The following is a 20957-nucleotide window of genomic DNA, read 5'->3' on the forward strand; positions in this document are numbered from 1 at the left end:
AAACCCCTTACCCCTAAGCACATGTATTGTGTTTTAAGAAAATACTGGTGTAAATAAAGTCAAATCTGTCTAATACTAGTATACTCAAATGCCTATACTAATGTGAACGGGAGCAGGTGAATGTACTGTTGGTATTCACCATCATGTAGGGCAGTGTACAGGGGTCAGTAGTATGTAGGGCTGTGTACAGGGGTCAGTAGTATGTAGGGCTGTGTACAGAGGTCAGTAGGATGTAGGTCAGTGTACAAAGCTCAGTAGGATGTAGGGCAGTGTATAGGGGTCAGTAGTATGTAGGGCAGTGTACAGGGGTCATTAGGACGTAGGGCAGTGTACAGAGGTCAGTAGGATGTGGGGCAGTGTACACAGGTCAGTAATAGATGGGGGAGTGTACAGGGGTCAGTATTATGTAGGGCAGTGTACAGAGGTCATTAGGATGTAGGGCAGCGTAAGAGGTTAGTAGGATGTAGGGTAGTATACAGAGGTCAATAGGATGTAGGGCAGTGTACAAAGGTCAGTAGTAGGGTTGCACCGATACAGGTATCAGTGCGGATACTAGGCATTTTTGCAGTTACGGTACTCACGAAAATGCTCCGATACTCAAAACCAATACCGGAAGTGACATCACCTTGGGAGTGGAACGCCTCCTCCTCCCCTTCATCCGGCTCTCTCCTCTTGCCCAGGGTTGTCCTAATGCACAGGCCAACCTGGGCACTGCCTATGTGGGCGGGAACTGTACTGCGCCAATCACAGTGCATGGAGAGTAGAGCCAGCGGGGATCGGAGCAGTACAGCTCCAGCACAGTAGCAGAGTTAAGACCATACCTCGATCTAGGGGGTATTGGGAAGGGGTGGGCTCCCCCCTTCCAAGCCCTCCACCACCCCTGATGCTTGCTAACAGCCTCCCATCCCGGCATGGCAATAAGAGCTTCTCGTCCCCATCCTATTACCTTACAGCTACCATGTGCATAGTGTATAGCTAGCTACTGCAACTCCGTTCCAACCATGGAATGTTGCAGGTCAGAACTGCAACCAGTAGCTAGCTATACACTGTGCACATTGTAGCTGTAAGAGAATCGGATTTCAGCTCCAGTGTGTGCTGTGTGGGGAGCAGGAGCTCTGCCTGTTTCCAGGCTGTGTGCAATGCCAGGATGGGCAACAGTGCTCTGCCAGCTGTGACTCCTGTAGTGTGCCGTCCTATATATTATTAATAAAAATAATAAAATATATATTAATAAAAAAAAAAAAGGAAAGGCAACTCTATTGCCCCACGCAAACGCAAATTCAAAAACGTGTGTAGGGCACACACACGTTCTTAAACAGTAATTACGTCAAACATTATAGGTATCTCCGCGAACATGCAAGTGAAAGCAATAGTCCTAGAGCCATAATTTATAATGGCTTTTAAAGCATCATCTATGGAAAATGTTATGGGCACAAACTATTATAGGGCTTGAGATGTTTGCTATCTATTTACTCTATGTAACCCCATCTTTTATATTTTACCAAATGTTGTGCATTATATTGTGTTTTGGTGCACTAACATTTTATATATCAGTTTAGTGTATTTTTTTTTTACTGGAAACATGCATTTGATAAGCATTTGCCAAATATCATGCAGCATAAAAAATTGCAATTGCCAACAATGTATTATTTAGGGCCTCTGCTTTCATGTACTATATAACTGAGGATTTTTTTTTTTCTAGCAACAAGCTGAGATTTTAACGTGTGAAATTTTTAATAAAATGCCCCAGACACAAAAGTGGTTAAAGGATTGAAGCAATGAAATTCAGCAAAATGAATAACCAAAGGACAAATTTAAATACAGTGGGGTTGATTTACTAAAGATCAATAGAAACTTTGGAAAGTGAATATTCACCTAGATTAGTGAATATGGTGAAGTTGTTTTGCCTTTGAATACTCAACCATGCATCTAATTAGAGGATTTAAAAAACACTGCTTTACCTTTTTCACTAAGCCAAGTGAATATACACTTTCCAAAGTGAGCATCAGCTTTGCTCAGTGGACAGTCTCTACCCCTTTTATAAATCATCTGCAATGTGTCTGGACTTTTGGAATTTAAGATTGAATACCTGCATCTGTGCAGTCAAAGACAGAGTCAGCAAGCTGCATGAAACTTTCTCCTAGGATACCCTGAAGTGTAAGGTGTCCAACTGGCAGAAGACAAGAAGTTGAATCTTTAAAAAGCAGATCACCCTCTTCATTGGGTTTCACTGTCTTAAAGAGCTGAAAGGTGGAGTCTTCATCTTTGTTTAGGTATTCCTAGGAAAAAGGTCAGAAAATATGTAAAATATCTGGGCAGTACAGCATCATTTCATGAGTATACTGATTAAGGATTATGCTTACATGAAAGCAAGGTAAACACTACTTGCTATTATACTGTACTTTTAAAGCATAATGCATTATATTTGTGTACAATCATTTCTTGAACTGTGGGTTAATATAGACAATTAGATGGCAGCAAGTAAATACATCTATAACCACTTCAGGGCCATGTCTTTAGTTAAAACTTGATTTCCTAGTCAAAATAGTTGTATTTTATTTGTCACATTTAATTTAATCTTGTTTAGCTATACAAGTTTTTTTTAGAGTGTTACCAGTATAAAGGAAACTTAAAGGCTTTATAAACCTTCCTACCTGCACCTTTTGTTCTTCACTTGCATAAGATGTGCATTGATCATGTAGTTTATTGCTGTCATTTGTTGACCTGTACGCACCGGGTATAGTATAGTAAATTTTCACTTTCCTGTGCCATTTCCATGCATCCACAATGCCTGCCACCCAGCAACTCAACAAAAAAAAACCCAGAGACTTGGCACACATACACATCAACCCAGGGTCGGTGCTTCCACTAGGCAAACTAGGCAGCCGCCTAGGACGCATTGCCACCTAGGGGCGCAGCCACGAGTCAGCACTCACTCTCCGTCATGAATGATTCTTGTGAGCTGAGGAAAGGGGCGGCAGTGGAGGAGGAAGAAGGGACAGAGGAAGATGCCAGGTGTCTGGGGCAGTGGCAGAACTACCAGGCCCCGACTTTCCACCATTGTTGGGGGAGCTCCAGGGGGCAGGAAAGGAGGCCACCGGAGTGCTAGCTGCATAATGATCCTCTTCGTCTGGAGCTGAGCGACCTGGGCGGGAAGTGACTCTCTAATCTGAGCTTGTGGGCAGCCATTCATTTCCCTGGGTCTGTATTAAGCATGGAGTGGAGGAGAGCTGAACCTGAGCCGGAGCTTGGCACTGGAGGGCGGCACCTTTACAGGAGCAGAAGCGACAAGGCAACGGAATGGTCTGAGGATGTTGGTGATGAAGGAAGTGCGGAACTCTCTGACTGCTGCTTCTCCCTCCACCAGGAGCTGGTTGGAGCTGTGGTGAGCACTGTGGTCCAGGAGAGGAGCGTCCTGGGAGAAGGAATAAGCAGGATCATGGTGAAGGAGGGCAGAGTGCAGGCCACTCTCTTCATACTGCCCAGTAAGTGTCCCCAGAACAGGGAATCAGGGTCACTGGGTGTGACATGGAGTATCCCTGGTATGAAAGAGAATTGCGGTCACCAGGTATGCCATGGGGAATCAGAGTCACCAGGTGTGACATGGGGGAGAGGGCTCACAAGTGTAACAGGGGTTTGGGGTCACCAGGTGTGCCATGAGGAATTTGGATCCCTGGGTGTGCCATTGGGGATTGAGGTCCCCAGGTGTGACATGGAGGAACATCAGGGTCCCCAGCTGTGACATGGAGGAACATCAGGGTCCCCAGGTGTGACATGGAAAAACATCAGGGTCTCCGGGTATGACATGGAGGAACATCAGGGACCCCTGATGTGACATAGAGGAACATTGGGATCACTGGGTATGACAGCATTACATGGAGGAACCATCAGATCAGGGTCACTGGATATGACATAGAGCAGTTTTTAACCCCTTCCCTTTTTATTTATTTTTTTTGTGGGGGGCGCAAGTAGCTGATCTTGCCTAGGGCGTAAAACAGTGTAGCACCGGCCCTGAATCAACCCCAATGTTCTGTGGCTCTGATGTGCAACACAGGTATGAATTTTCAAGAAGCACACTAGAATTCATATCTAAGGCTAAAACTTTGCAAGTTCAAGCGGATAAGAAAACTCTTCAGCTCTTCCTCGCCTGTGTCTATAATTACCTTCTACAAGAGATGTATTCTGTATCTTTACTTTATACCTCATGTATACATATCTTGTTTGGTCAAACCTTTCAATAATACTAGCCAAACTATTCAGCTCTACCCAGTTCAACAAAGTTCAACAAAGTTTCAACAGTGGCGTCACTAAGGGGGGGCAGAGGGGACCATGCCCCCCCCCCAACAATTATACTGTATACCCTCCCCCCCATGTGCCCCCCAAATTAAAATGCCTTTTTTACATTCACTATGCTCTACTGCCGGCTTCAGTGTCTCTCCCCTCTCCCTCTTTCTCTCTCTCTCTCTCTCCCTCCCTCCTCTTTCTCCCCCTCCTCTTTCCCCCATGTCTTTACCCCCTCACCTTCCCTCTTATTTCCTCTCTCTCTCTCTCACCCCCTCCCCCCCCCCCATTCGCTCTGCCTCTCTCTCTCCCCCTCCTCCCTTCCCTTTCCTTCTCTCCCCAAACCCCCCCCCCCCCAGTTATCTCTCTGTGCCCCCCCGTCTCTTTTTCCCCTCTTGCCATAACCAATATAAATACAATATAAACATTACAATAAAATATACAATGCTGTTCTCCCTTCTTCACCACAGTAACTCAATTTAAATGTAATTGCATCTTTTAAGTGATGGTGGAACCCTCCCTCTGAATACAATATACTGTATATGTGGTGTCCTGTAAACCAAATATATAACGTTATATCTTTCAAACAAATAACAATTTCAAAATATAAAATTGCAGTATATTAGTGGTGATACCACCCTCAAGAAATAAAACAACTCCACTTACAATAGGGGGTGTCACCATCATTAATACACTACAATTTCATATTTTGACATGTTTATTTGTTTGAAAGCTATAAAGTCGTACATTTGGTTTATATTGGCCTAATAGAAAGAAATGATTAACCCCTTGAGGGTAGTGATGGGATCAATACCCTTGCCAGTAATGCAAGGGGTTAATTAACACTGCCACTGGTCATTGCTGTATTAGGGGCTAGTGGCATTGTTTATTAACCCCTTCCATTACTAGCTAGTGGAAATTTTTTTAACCTCCTCACTTCCCCAAGAGGTTAATCACATATATGTACAAAGCTGTAATAGTGGCAACAGTCAGTCATTAACCCCTTGCATTACTGGCTAGTGGCCTCCTCATTTCCCCAAGGGGTTAACAATTTGTACAAAGCCACATTAGTGGCCAGTCACTCTGTTATCCCCGGTTTTGGACGGGTTATTTCATCGTAAACTGGCACCAATACTAGGGGTGATTGATGCGTAAACCGGCATCAATACTAGGGGTTATTACTGCATAAACTGGCACCAAAACTAGACTTTATTACTGCATAAACTGACACCAATACTAGGGGTTAGTACTGCGTAAACTGGAACCAATACTAGGGGCTATTACTGCATAAACTGGCACCAATACTAAGGGTTATTACTGCATAGTCTGGCACCAATACTAGGGGCTATTACTGCGTAAACTGGTACCAATACTAGCAGCTTTAAACTATACAGAAAAGCTTTCTGAAGCAATACCTGAGAAAGAAAGTAAAACTCTTGAAAGCTTGTCCTTTATGTGTTAGGTTAGTAAAATAAAAAGGTATCATTGCATACTGCATTACGCTCATATTTTGTAACCTTATTTATATATACTTATTTTGTTTTTTCAGTGGTATGATTTAGTGGTGAAAATTATGCGCTCTCCCAGTTTTGACTGTGGTATCTTATGTGCCCCCCTATATATTGTTCCTAGAGTCCCCACTGAGTATGAATTACTAATGAGTACTTAAATAAAGTATAAATTACTAGTTAGTAGGTTTCTTACCTGGGATTTCATCAGAAAGTCTTGGATCCTTGCAGTAATTAGAGGGCGTGTCATCACTACACTGGGTGGGATCATGCCCAAATTACAGGTCTCCCATTCTGTCAGTGAGTCTCTTTCACCATTAGGACACAACAGCTCAAAGTCTGAAGCACTATAGCCATAAGCCCAACCAGAAGATTCCATATCTATAGGAAAACATGTATACGTTATGTTCTCTTAGCATTAATAATGAACAGAAGGTTTTGAAAAAGACGGCTAAAGGGTTCAAGTATTTATGGTTTAATACTCAAAAGATGGAGATGAAGTTTCTTACTTGCAATGTTATTTAGGAGTGAGTGGTGCTCCAAAAATGCAACATCCCCATAACTGCGCCCACTTGGGTCTCCAACTAAGCACCTAAAAGTATCATCAGGTTAATACAATAGAACAATGCAAAACAAAATCTTGTCTTAAATATAACAACATTTCTATACAATATTTCTATCTCACAGTTCAGCAAATATAAAGGTATTGTGTCAGAGATCAACACTTGTTAAAAACTAAGGATTGGCTTTATGTTCAAGTCGAATATACGTTCGATCGAACATTGTGTGTTTGCTGAACACGCAAACACCCGGGGAGCTCGGCGGGAAGTTCGCCCGCCAACGGGCGTCCCATAATGCACTGCGTGATTGCAGTGCAATAAGTGCTTGTGATTGGCCAAAGCATGCACCTGACCTGTATGCTTTGGCCAATCACAGCACGATGTCCTGTCAGAGCCATGATTGGCCAAAGGCAGGGTGCCTTTAGCCAATCATGGCTTAGGGTCTAAGTCCACGCCCCACACTATATAACGTTGCTTCTTACATGGCAGCTGTGTATAGTGTGTGACAATGGAGATTAGGCAGGTTAGATTCCAAGATTAGGTTAGTGGATAGTGTGTTTAGTCAGTTTAGTGCAGTCAGTGTAGTGTACAGGCATACTCCACTTTTAAAATGTATGGATATGTTGTAGTCCTGGGTCCCATCTTGGTGCTCCCCAAGTTTGGTGTCCCTGTCACTTATGGTTCAGGAGCAGTACCATGTCAAGCTGATCAATGTTTCCCATAGATGCCAATGTTAAAGACAGGGAGCAGTGCCATGTCAAGTATGGGCATCCGCAGAACTTTTTCAAAGGGGGGGGCATAATTTTAAGGTCACCCATGCTCCACCCCTTTTCAACAATGTAATGAAGGAGAGGGGCTTAGTCATTATACATACTTTGAGTATTTATTTTTAAAGGGTAATTGGCAGCATTCATTTTTAAAGCATTTGTTAACCTAAAAAAAAAAAATTGATCCTGTTCTCTTAAAGCATGTTATACAGCACAGTGCTTGTGCTGTGTAATTTGGCCCCTTCTATCACCTAAAATACCTGGCTGATCCTGCCTCCTGGCTATGTCCTCTGTAAACTGACAATGGTATACCATAGCTGCTGAGCCCTGACACTGTGGTCAGTTTATGTGTCTCCATCATCCGCAGCTCTCCTGTCCTCCTCTGCCCTCTCTCTGTCACGTACCTGATCCGAAGCCGGAGTGTAGAGAGGGCTCCCCCTTGCGGCTAGGTGCAGAGCACCCCTGGAAGTGGGACAGGGAGTGCTGTGCCCGAAGTAGCACGGGTTGCCGGTTGGGATGACCAGATGAAAGCAGGAACAAAGCTTGTTGTGAAGTTCCAAGCAGGTCCGGAACACTTTGGCAAGCCAGGCAGTAGCAGGGTGCAAACAGGAACAGACTGGGAGAATGCTGAAGAGAAGTCAGGAGCCAAGCCAAGGTCAAGTATTGGAGAAGACAACAGGAATCCAAGAGTAAGCCAAGGGGTCAGGAGCCAGGAGAAACAACGTCAAACAGTCCGGGTCGGCAACAGGAAATCAAGATCAGCAGGTTTACAAGGCACAGGGAACACGGGAGGCTGTTGATCATCCAGCAACTAGTTGTTGTGAATGCTGGCTTTAAATAGGCCCTTTGGCGCCAAGCGCCATTACGCACTTGCGTATGCGCGTGCGCATTGGCGCACGCACATTCTGGGCTGCGTTCGCCCGTGATTGGACGCGCATGCGTATACGCGCCAATGCGCGAATTCGCTGATTGGCCAAGATGTTGGCAGTACCCTGACACTCTCCCTCCTCCTTCCCTGCCTGTGTGCTCCTGTGTCAGTGCCCGCCCCTTCTCCCCTTCTGCTGCTGTAGTTTCATTTAAAGCTTCATATCCTGTCTACAGTCTGTTTAATAATCCTGTGTGCCCCTGTGTCTAAGTTTTATAAAAATAAGCCATTCTTTACAAGTTTTAAGAGTGCCAATCCCAGCTCACGTGACCCGCCGCCTTTCTCCTCCTCTCATCTCCCCTCCCGACTGACGTCAGCAAGGAATCCTCGGCCCCGCCAGCGGCAGGTAGCTTTCAGACAGGGAAAAGAGAAACACAGGGAAAACACATACACAGACACAGGGGCACACAGGATAATTAAACAAACCAGGCACGATGGTAAAAAGTGGATTAATAGCCACTTTTAAAGGGGAAGTTGAGATTCCGGTGGGGGGCATTTGCCCCCCCTTGCCCCTACCTGCGGATGCCCATGATGTCAAGCTGATCAATATTTCCCATAGACGCCAGGTAGCAGTGCCATGTCAAGCTGACTAATATTTCCCATAGATGTCAATGTTAAAGACCAAGAGCAGTGTCCTGTCAAGCTGACATAGATTAACATGAGCACTGAAAGCTGAAAATTGGTCCAGGAAGGGGGTGAAAGTGCCCTTTATTTAGGTGGTAAAGGGAAACCCTATGAGAGAATTTTTAAAAAAACAGCGTGGGGTCCATCCATCCATACCAGGCCCCCTTTAGCAAGGCCCCCAGATCCCCCCCCCATGTGAATGGGTATCGGGTACATCGTACTTCGTACTCGTACCCATTCACCAAAAAAGTGTAGAAAAAGGAAAAAACGCAGAACACAGTTTTTGGCAAGTCCTTTATTAAAAAGAAAAAAAAAAATAGTGTCCGTCATTATAAATCAATTGTCAATCACGATGCCCGCTGAACTTAAAAAAATAGAAAAAAATTAAAAAACGCTTCGCCTCTTAAGAGGCTACTTGCCGTATACCCAATCTTCGGCTTTGACAGTTCTTTTATAGGCAAGAAGCGTGGCCACTCAGCTATGTCAGGAGGTGGCACTGCCCCCTTCTGACATCACATGACACCATAAGGGGGCAGTGCCACCGGATGACGTAGCCGGATGGCCCTGTGCCTTGCCTATAAATAACCGTCAAAGCTGAAGATCGGGCATATGGTAGGTAGCCTCTTAAGAGGTGAAGCATTTTTTTTTTTCTATTTTTCGGGTCCGGCAGGCGTTGTGATTAGTGATAGATTTACATTGAGGGACACTAATTGTTTTCTTTTTCATAAAGGACTTGTCAAAAACTGTTCTGTGGTTTTTACTTTTTTACAATTTTTTGGTGCATGGGTATGGGTAGGATGTACCCAATACCGATTCACATAGGGGGGACGGGATCTGGGACCCCCTTGTTAAAAGGGGATTCCAGATTCAGATAAGCCCCCCGTCCACAGACCCCGACAACCACAGCCCAGGGTTTTCGGGAAGAGGCCCTTGTCCCCATCAACATGGGGACAAGGTACTCAACCCCCCCATGTTGGGTGCATGTGGCCTGGTATTGTTCGGGAGGGGGGAGCGCTCACTCGTTCCCCCCTTTTCTGACCTGCCAGGCTGCATGCTTTGATAAGGGTCTGGTATTGATATTCGGGGGGGACCCCACATGTTTTCTTTTTTAAATTTTGGCGTGGAGTTCCCCTTCCCCCAAAGGGCCTGGTATTGACTGGGGGGGTGGGGAGGGACCCTATGGCGTTTTTTACATTTTTTTATCTGTATTGCCAGGAGCCGACAATACATTACAGCCGCGAGCACGTTTAAATTACATTTTTTCGTTTAGAAATGTCAGTATTGCTGCAGCAGGCTCCATACATTGTACAGATGCGCCACTTGACAGACACATTAAGGGGACCCCCCAGGCAGGATATTTAAAGGAATTTTTTATTTTTATTTTTCACTTTAAGCATCATTAAAATTACTGCTCCTTTAAAAACTATTGTTTTAAAAAAAAAAATGTTGCATTGATACATGTCCCCCTGGGCAGTACCCTGGTCCCCATACACTTTTTATGCCAATAACTTGCAAATAAGCCTTTAAAATGAGGGCTTTTGATTTTTCATGTTTGTGTCCCATAGACTTTAATAGAGTTTGCATGTTCGCTAGAACTTTTTCCCTGTTCGAGATTTTCTGGTGCGAATCGTACAGGGGGGTGTTCCGCCCATGCCTATTAAAAACTAATAAAATAAAAGAAGTTGCAAATAAAGATACATATCACCAAAACAAATAAAACATGTCAAGGCATTGACACAGATGCTTTTTCAGAACTTTCTTGAATAACTAAATGGAATTGTATTTATAGCTGGAGAAGAATCACATCAAAATGTAGACAAATGTTTTTTTTGGATTTTTATTAGATTAAATATTAGGTTATATATATATTAGATTATTTTATATTTACAATATAAACAAATGTTTTTTAGAATATATATTAGCATACATACAGTAAATACATATGCAGTAAATACATATGCAGTATGTATAAAAAAATATAATTTAATATAATATACTGGTCAAAAAAACTAAAGGAACACTTTTTAATCAGAGTATTGCATCAAGTCAATTAAACTACAGGGATATTGATCTGGTTAGTAAAATAGCAGAGGTGGTTGTTAATCAGTTTTAGCTGCTTTGGTGTATTAAAATTAACAACAGGGCACTAGATGGGCAACAATGAGAGTACCATGGGAACAGCTTGACTTATTGAAGGAAACATGGGAATGTGAGTCCTCTCCTCATAAGACAGTTGTAGAATATATAACTCAGATGAGAGAGAGGATTGCTAAGGTGATGCCTCTGGTCAATGAGCACATGCAAAAAGTGAAGGAGTAATATAGAAGGGTGTACAACCAGTCTGCCAAACTTAGACAGTTCCAGATTGTGGATCGGGTGTCTGTGGTTATACCTACAGTGGAAAAGTAAGTTCCTGTCCAGGTGGCAGGGGCCCTTTGAGGGGGTAGAAAAGCTTGGGGATGTTAACTAGAAGATACACCAACCTGGGAAGAGGAAGCCTTATCAGATATACCATGTAAATCTCCTGAAGCCTTGGAAGGACTGTGAGCTGGAAGTTGCCCTGAATGAGGTTAGTCCTAAGCCCCCGGTCGGGGAGAACTCGGTCTCAGTTTCCACCTCCCTAACCAAGCAGCAAACACAGTAGGTAAAGGAGTTCTTAAAGAGGAATAGAGAGAAGTTTCTAAGAGTGCCAGGTCTTGCCAGGGTTATTGAATATGCTATTGTCACAGAACCTAATGTGAAGGTTCTCATCCCCAAGGCACATAGGAAAGCAGTGTCAGAGGAAGTCCGGAAAATGCTTGAAGTCGATATCACTGAGGAAACACAGAGCGAGTGATCTAGCCAGATTGTGTTGGTACCGAAGCCCAACGGGACTCCGTGTTTTTGTAAATATTTCAGGAAGCTCAATGAGGTATCGAAGTTCGATGCATATGCAATGCTCTGAGTAGATGAACTGATAGAGAGGTTGGGACTAGCCCGATACATCACTACCTTAGACCTCACCAAAGGCTACTGGCAAATACCTTTAACTAAGGAAGCCTGAGAAAAGACTGCCTTTCCTACCCCAGATGGCCATTTCCAGTATAAAAGAATGCCGTTCGGCTTGTATTCTGCTCCAGCAACTTTCAAGAGAGCTATGGATAAAACCTTACGCCCACATTGGAAATACTTTTCAGTGTATTTAGATGACATTTTCATCTTTTCTACTGGGAATACCATTTTTCCCAAGTGCAGGCAGTCTTAGACTCTCTGACAAAAGAAAGATTTACTGTGAACCTGGAAAAATGTGCCATTGCTATGGAAGAAACAAAGTACTTGGAGTACATTGAAGATAGAGGGCTGGTGAAGCCACAGATGAACAAAGTAGAGGCTATCCAGGCCTGGCCCTGCCCAGTCATGAAGAAACAGGTGCGTGCCTTTTTGGCCATCGTGGGGTACTACCGCAGGTTTGTCCCCAACTTTGCTACTATTGCTGTACCTCTCACAGACCTGACAAAGTGTAAAAAGTCAGTTATGGTGAAATGGAATGAAAAGACTAAAAAGGTTTTCCAGGAGCTTAAACAGCCTTGTGTCAGTATCCAGTGCTGCTTGCTCCGGACTTCTCAAGAGAATTTGTTGTTCAAACAGATGCCTCCAGTGAAGGCTTAGGAGCTGTTCTGTCCCAAGAGGTCAATATGGAGGAACACCGACTAGTTTTCCTGAGTAGAAAATTGACAGTCGCAGAGAGAAATTATGCTGTGGTGGAGCGCGAGTGCCTGGCCATTAAGTGGGTTCTGGACTCACTACACTATTTTCTCCTTGGTAGGAAGTTTTGCCTGGTGTCAGACTGTGCCCATTAACCTGGATGAGACAGAATAGACACATGAATGCTAGAGCTACCAGATGGTTTCTTGGCGTTGGAAGAGTTCAAATTTGTAGTTTAACACAGACCATGAAAGCAACACCAGAACGCGGACGCTCCCTCTAATTACTAAAATGTAATAGGTATTGCTTCGCGGCAAAAAACGCGGTAAAAAATTGCATGACTTAAACAATCATTAGGTTGGTTCAAGATTGACCAGCGTGTCCCCATTCAATGCACAGTGACCAGCATGTCCCCCATCAATGCACAGTGACCTGACCAGCATGTCCCCATTCATGCACAGTGACCTGACCAGCATGTCCCCATTAATGCACAGTGACCTGACCAGCATGTCCCCATTAATGCACAGTGACCTGACCAGCATGTCCCCATTCTTTTTTCAAAACAGTGAGGTTTATTGAAATTTTGGTACAATACAAAAATAAACCGTGCATTGAAACTGCAATCAGGTTCATAACACATTGGGGTACAAAAATACAAATATACAAAATGATCAGCACCGAGAGACAGAACAGACATAGTAAAAAACAAAACAGTAGTCAGTGGCTCTCCGTCGATCCAACCCTCGAACAGAAAATATTGATTTACCAGGGGCGGTCAACATAGAATAGTTACCCACTGCATTACCGAGCCGTATCAGGGCACTGCACCCATTTGTCCCAAATCTTGTTGAACTTCTGAGGGCACCCCCTATGTTTATATAAAAGTTTATGAAATGGGATGACACTATTAACCTCCTTAATCCACAAACCTAGAGTAGGAGGAGTAGGTCTCATCCACCTCCTGGCTATCAGTTTACGTACTATAAACAAAGTTTCCTGAAGAAATATGACAGTGGATTTGGGCATCTCTCCATCTGGGTAAACCCCCAGGAGACACTCCTTAGGGGAGAGTTGCAGAGGAGACCCCATCTTGTCATGGAGGAATGTGACTACTTGTTGCCATAGAGTCTGTAATTGGGGACAGCTCCACAAGAGATGAAAGAAGGAGCCGTCAGGGTCTCCACACATAGGACAAGAAGGGACCAAGTCAGGGTGATATTTGGACAGTCTAAGTGGGGTGAGATAAGCCTGGTGTATTATAAAGGTCTGAGTTAGGCGATCCGACAGTTTTGGCGACACTCTGCGGCACGTCTCCAGGGCATCCTCCCATTCCTCATCCTCCATGGCCCCCACACTGCGCTCCCAGCGGGTCTTAAGTGCAAAAGCCAAGGTGGTCGAGGAAGGTGTGTGAAGTTCAGAGTAGAACATGGAAATAAGGTGACTGGGTGCTGTACTTTTAACAATCTCAAGGGTGGTAACCGATTCTAGCTCAGGAGGGCCATCAGGGAATTGAGATCTATAGGCATGGGAGAGCTGTAAGTATCTGTAGTGCATGGGGCCCTGGATCGCAAACTGATCCTGCAAGGCCTCGTAAGACCGCAGACCAGTGGTCGTGGAGATATGGCTAAGGAGAAGAATACCCCTCCCGCTCCATATCGACAGGTCAGGGATGGAAAGGAACTCGCGTAATGCGCTGTTATGCCACAGAGGGGTGAATGTGTGAAACGGAGGGCACCGAAGCCTGGACGCTGCCACCTCCCAGATCCGACAATAGTGGTATAGAAGAGATCTGGGGCACAAGGGCTCCGGCGAGCCCCTGACACCCCTAAGGACAACTAGGAGGGGGTCCCCGAGGGGATGAGCCCACCCAGGGCAGAGCAGGGTCAAAAAACGTTCTCTATCCGTTTTATCTATGTGAAAGAACTGGGACAACTGAGCTGCCAGATAGTACAGATTAAAATCCGGCAGGGCCAATCCCCCTAGGTTTGTAGGATTCTTGAGTTTGCGCCAGGAGATCTTGTGCCGGTCAGCACCCCAAACAAAGGTCTTGAGGAGTGATTCCATCTGCTTAAACAGCTTGAGTGGCAGGTAAATAGGAGAGTGCCATACAACATAAAGTAATTTGGGAAGGAGAATCATTTTAATTAAATTGACTCTACCCATCACTCCCAGAGGTAATTTGGACCATACTTGAATTTTAGCCTTAAGCAGAGGGAACAGGGGTTGAACGTTATCCGGGACATAATCTGCTGAGTTAGCTGTCACTTGAATCCCTAAGTATTTAATGCGGGATACACATTGTAGGGCTGGGCTTGCGGGGGTGATTGCCTGTGGGCTCTCGTCAAGCGGGAGAATTTGTGATTTATCCCAGTTTATCTGAAAACCGGAGAATCGTCCATACCGTTCAATTAAAGAAAGGGCCGTGAGTAGGGATTCCCGAGAGTCTTCCAAATATAACAAAGTGTCATCTGCATACATGCTGATCTTCTCCTCCAACGGTCCCTTACGTAGGCCTCGAATCCCGGGATGTGCTCTAATGGCCATCGCCAGAGGTTCCGCGGCCAGGGCATACAGCAGGGGGGAGAGGGGGCACCCCTGTCGAGTGCCACGGGATAAAGGGAAGGCGGTCGACTGCCAGCCATTTGCCAGGACCCTAGCTACCGGGGCGCTATATAGAAGTTTGACCCACTTAATAAAATTAGGTCCAAAGCCGTACCGGTCCAGACAGGTCCACAGAAACGGCCACTCTACCGAGTCAAATGCTTTAGCCGTGTCCAATGAGACCACCACCCTGCCACCCATTCCGTCGTGCCGTGCCTGGAGATTCATAAATAACCGGCGGAGGTTAAATGAGGTGTTCCTCCCAGGCATGAACCCGGCCTGGTCCGAGTGTATGAGTGAAAGGATCACCTTGTTAAGGCGGAGGGATAAAATTTTCGCAAGGATTTTAGTGTCTACTGGGAGCAAAGAGATGGGACGGTAAGACTCTGGGGCGTGTACATCCTTGCCCGGCTTGGGAATGAGCACAATTAGCGCCTCCCGCATAGAAGGGGGTAGGGTTGCATCTTTGAATAGAGATTGAAACAAAGCCAATAATTTAGGAGAAAGGAGTTCCGAATATTGGGAGAAAAATTCAATCGGGAGGCCGTCCAGGCCGGGGGCCTTAGACCTAGGGAACTTGGACACGGCTGCTGCAATCTCTTCCACAGAGATGGGTGCCTCGAGGGTCGCCAACTGGTCGGGTGTCAAAGTGGGAAAGTCAATAGAGTCCAAAAAGTCATGCATGTCAGTGCAGTCAGTGGGAGCCCTAGAGGTGTAAAGAGTACTAAAAAATGAGCGGAAACACTGTGTCACCGCAGCAGGATCAGCGATCTCATTACCCAGGTCATCCTTCAAAGTAATAACTACCGGGGGCCTATCCTCACAATGAACTAAGTATGCGAGGAGTTTCCCCGCCCGCTCACCATGTGCAAACAGATTCTGCTTCTGAAAAAACATCTTAGATTTCGCCCTCTCGTAGTCAAGTTGGGAAAGGACTTTAGAGGTCAATTTATACTGAGATTCATGTGCCGGAGTCGGGTCCCCCATAAAGGCCTGTTCAGCTTCAATTAGATTTGTCGTTGCCCTGGAGATCTCCTCGGCAGCCCGCGCTCTAACAGCCTTGATTTTGGAAATCATAGTGGATCTGGCGAACAGTTTAAACGCCTCCCACACCGCAGCCGGGGAGGCAGTGCCCTCATTGTCAGAAAAGAATCGTGTCCAGGTCCCCTCAATGTCGTTCCCATCCGACACCAAGGGGAGCCAGGCGGGATTCAGGCGCCAGGCCGGGGGAGGTCTATTGCAGGGCAAGGACAACAGTATCCAATAAGGGCAGTGATCAGACAGAGTCCGTGGGGCGAAGCCTGCCGTCAGTAACCTGGGGAGCAGGGTTCGAGACAGCAATATCAGATCAATGCGTGACATAGAGTGGTGTGCAGCCGAAAAACAGGAGTACGCGCGCTGCGCGGGGTATTTGCTGCGCCAAGAGTCGGCCAAACCAAAGCTCTCCAACAATCGGGAGAACCTGGTCGGGGACGACCCCGGCGGCACCTGGGAGGCGCCACCGGACCTATCCAGACCCGAGTCCATCACATTGTTAAAGTCACCCAGCCAGATCACCGGGGCCCCTGGGCTCTGTGCCATAAACGCCAGTCCCTCCATAATAATCACAGCAGAGTAAGGGGGGGGCACATAGAAAGCCATCAGTAGCATCAATTCCCCATAGACTGACGTTTTGAGAAAAACATATCTACCCATTGGGTCGACCTGAGATCCTAGGAGCTGGAAATGTACCGATTTGGCCACCAGTAGCGCCACACCCCTGGAGTGTGAGCTATAAGCAGAGTGCTGCACCCAACCAACCCAGGGACGTTTGAGGGACTGTTGTACACGGCCCTCCAAATGTGTCTCCACCAGAACTATAATATCAGCCCGTACACGGCGTAGGACATTAAAGACAGCCGTTCGTTTAATCTTATCACGCATACCCCTGACATTCCACGTCAACAATTTCAATGCGGCCATGGCAGGGGTAGTACAGAGCGCGGAGCGGAGGCTCCCAGGATCTCAGGCAGTAAGGCCGCGGAACCAACAAGTCCACGGTCACACACCAGCGGCGATAAACGGCAGCAAAAGAGCAAATAATTATTACTTGAGGTCAATGTGCATAAAACAGAAACAGTATAGAGATTGTACCAAATATAAACCATAAACAATGGTAACACCCCAATCCCCCCTCCCTGCCCTGCACCAACCCCAACTTGTGCGGGCATGTTCCCAAACAAGTGCCTCAACCAGAACAGGCCCACATGCGACTGGAAAAGAGCAAGATCAGGAGGCCAGGGACCCCCAAGGTATGCAGCAAAAATACAGCAAAATACAAATAGAATAAACAAGGGGGCCCGGGGGCCCAGGTCCAGCAGAAGTCGCAGGGGGCAACAGGGGAGTTGGGCACAAACACACGCCTTAGCGGGTGTAGGGGGCGAAAACCAACAGGTGTATCGCTGGGTAGCAAAGCCTATGGGCAGGTGGAAGTCCATAGGAAGAGAACAGAGAAATCAGTTCCATCTGTGGAGCTAGGGCGCTCCGCCGGTCAAACACAGGAGCAATAGTGCAGGAAAATGAGGGGGGAGGGGGGGGGGGGAAGGGGGATGCAAAGTCTTGAGTTCCACAGGATCTACAAAACCCCTCCTCCACCCTTGCAGCAGCTTAAGGTATAGGCCATCAGGGAGAAAGTATCATGAAGTCGCCAGGGCAAGGTGGTCAGGCTCTAGCTTCCAGTCCTTCTAGCCAGGAGATGGCGGCTTCCGGATCCTCAAAGAAGTGGGCTCGGTCCTCGCCCTCCACTCTAAGACGGGCCGGATACAACATGGAGTATTTGATATTCTTGATACGCAGTCTGCGTTTGACCTCCAAAAAGCTCTTGCGGCGCCTCTGGACCTCAGCAGAGAAGTCGGGGAAAATCGCTATTTTGTGATTTCCAAATGGAATGTTCCCCTTAACCCTGGCCAGGCGCAATATGGCATCTCGGTCCCGATAGTTCAGGAATTTAGCGATGAACGTGCGGGGGGGTGCACCCTGAGGGGGGGGGCGCCCTGAGAGGCGATGTGCACGTTCCACAACAAAAGTGGGTGAAAAGGATTCTCTGCCATAAGTCTGAGTGAGCAATTGTTCCAAATATGATGAGGGGTCAGCACCTTCAGAGCCCTCCGGGAGGCCAATGAACCGCAGGTTACAGCGGCGCAGCCTATTCTCCATGTCATCTTGTTTTTGGAGGATAAGGTGTACTTGTTGCTGCAGCCTGTCTGAGGAGCTTTGCAATGGGGGGAGGGAGTCTTCCACCTCACTAATTCTGTGTTCAGCCTCACCAACTCTGTCCCTCAGCTTCTGCATATCCTGACGCATCAAAGATATATCTACCTTCACCTCCTCGATTTTAGTAGTCAGCATGGTCTGGCAAGTAGCAATCGCTTCCAAAACCTTGGATGTAGCAGGGCTCTCAGGCTCCTCCACCACGAGCGACGGGCCGGCGCCATCTTGGATCGGGGCCTCCTTCTCCAGCCTCCGGAATGCAGCCAGTTTTGCCGCAGCTTCAGAGCCTTTCTTCGGCGGAGACATGCGGAGGTCGGTGCCGCGGGTGTGCGGGAGGTGAAGGAAGGATTATCGTGCCCGAAGGGCTGCAGGATTAGCGGTGAAGGATATCGGTCCGGCGGAGCTCCTCTCACACACGTCCTCTCACATGCTGCGCCAGGCCACGCCCCCAGCATGTCCCCATTCTAAGCACAGTGACCTGACCAGCATGTCCCCATTAATGCAGTGACCTGACCAGCATGTCCCCATTAATGCACAGTGACCTGACCAGCATGTCCCCATTAATGCACGGTGACCTGACCAGCATGTCCCCATTGATGCACAGTGACCTGACCAGCATGTCCCCATTCAATGCACAGTGACCTGACCAGCATCTCCCCATTAATGCACAGTTACCTGACCAGCATGTCCCCATTGAATGCACAGTGACCAGACCAGTATGTCCCCATTCAATGCCCAGTGACCTGACCAGCATGTCCCCATTAATGCACAGTGACCTGACCAGCATGTCCCCATTCAATGCACAGTGACCTGACCAGCATGTCCCTATTCAATGCACAGTGACCCGACCAGCATGTCCCCATTAATGCACAGTGACCTGACCAGCATGTCCCCATTCAATGCACAGTGACCTGACCAGCATGTCCCCATTCAATGCACAGTGACCTAAACAGCATGTCCCCATTAATGCACAGTGACCTGACCAGCATGTCCCCATTAATGCACAGTGACCTGACCAGCATGTCCCCATTCAATGCACAGTGACCTGACCAGCATGTCCCCATTAATGCACAGTGACCTGATCAGCATGTCCCCTGACATGATAGGCACAGACAGTGCATGCACCTCCCGCCTGCCGCTCCCATACAGTCCCAATCGAGTCCTGGTGCCTTGCCTTCTCTTACTGTTCCGGTCCTCCAAGTGTCACTCCAGTCAGCTTCTTCTGACGAACGACTCCGAGTCGACTGCGGCCGGTGCGAGATGAATTCGAGCAGACATCTACAAATCGATCCTCCCAGTGCAGTGAAGTCCGTCCGACTGACTCCTCACGCGGCCTGCTCTCCTCTATCTGCGCCGGCGGGCGGGGCAGGCCGACACTGCACTGCGGTCACTCCACTCCAGGTCAGGTGGTCACCAGCGCCGGTCTCACGCCACACAGCTAAGCGAATGCCGATGCCCGAGCCCGAATGACAGTCGTGCGGTGGCTGCAATGCGAACTGAAAGAATGGCGCGGCGCGGTCACAGACTCAGTGCTGGTACGTACGGTCGGACGCATGCGGCTGCTCTCCTCAGGCTCTCACTCTGTCTGCAGGCAGGAAGGACGTGATGCCGGGGCGGTGCACCACCCCCACGCGTCACGTCACAGGACCGTCCCGGGATGTCCTCCTGTGATTGGTCCAGGCTGGAGTCTGGACCAATCACAGCCAGGAGTCCAGGAAAGTGGGGAGTGTCGGGGCGCATTTCTCTGCGTCCCAATGACCCCCAGAAGGCCGCCAATTGGTGCCTCTGTCTGCCTCACGTGGGAGGCAAAACCCCACCCCCCCCATACCCAGCACTAGGTCTGGCGCCCCTAGTGGGCTAAAAAATGTTTTTTAATCTTTTCTTTTTCTTTCTTCTTTTAGGGGGGGCGGCGTCCCTGCGCACCCTATCGGCCGGCCGCCACTGTGTACACTGTAGGGTGTCCCACATTGCCTCAGACACCTGCGTCAAGGCAGAGGGGGGGATATGTACAGGACACCGCGGATGTGTCCTGGATGGCAGGTACATTCCACCGATATTTGGGTTGTGGTCCCTTTAATGGGGACAGTAGCAGAGCTTTTGATGTACTCAGGGGTTCTCACCAATGCAGGGTGAGGTGTCCTGGTTTAAGTTTGGCTGGAGAGGACTGACTTCCAGGACTCTCTGGATTGGTAAGTTTATATCAGGGACTCAGGATTTCGAAGTTTCAAGGAGAATTGGGGGGGGAGAGCCTTCAAACCCTGACTACTAGGACTTTGGTCACAAAGGGGTTAAGTCCCAGGAGAGGCAGCTTCAAAGGCAGCAGAGGGAAATCAGCACCTGTGTCAAGGAAGTGAGTGGAAGAGAGAGACTCGCTAGCTGTGTAGCAAGTGGAAGCGCTCAGACAAGCTGAGACACGGGCTGCTAACCCCCCTGTGTGGCCTGCCTGACACCCTTACTTTGGAGGAGCCAGACCCCTGTATGGGAACGAAGACTAGTGGTGAGCCTGCTGCTTAAAGCGGTAGTATACTCTGCTTTTTAACGTTTACCTACAGGTAAGCTTATAATAAGGCTTACCTGTAGGTAAAATTAATATCTCCTAAACCTGCGCAGTTTAGGAGATATTCGCCCTGCATGCAGCCACTGACACTAGCGGTGCTTGTGCTCTGAAGGTCCCGCGTAACTTGCCGGACCATTAGAGCTCCTTGCCGGCTCCTTGCTGGAAAGTGAACTCCCATGCACATGCGTGGGAGTGACGTCA

At 47.4% G+C, this 20957-nt stretch overlaps 1 protein-coding gene across 1 annotated transcript in view; it reads right to left on the reverse strand.

Annotated features, from left to right (window-relative positions):
- The window catches only part of LOC309566107 (serotransferrin-1-like), a 104294-nt gene that overhangs the window by 4323 nt on the left and 79014 nt on the right, over nt 1-20957 (reverse strand). Inside the window, exons 14-16 of the mRNA XM_082271159.1 lie at nt 6299-6381; nt 5986-6170; nt 2090-2279 (exon numbers count right to left, since the gene is read on the reverse strand). Of these exons, the coding sequence (XP_082127285.1) occupies nt 2090-2279; nt 5986-6170; nt 6299-6381 (458 nt within the window). The remainder of the gene's footprint in view (nt 1-2089; nt 2280-5985; nt 6171-6298; nt 6382-20957) is intronic.

This window comes from Pelophylax lessonae, assembly GCF_965119305.1.
Source record: "Pelophylax lessonae genome assembly, chromosome: 1".
NCBI classification, from domain to species: Eukaryota; Metazoa; Chordata; class Amphibia; order Anura; family Ranidae; genus Pelophylax; species Pelophylax lessonae.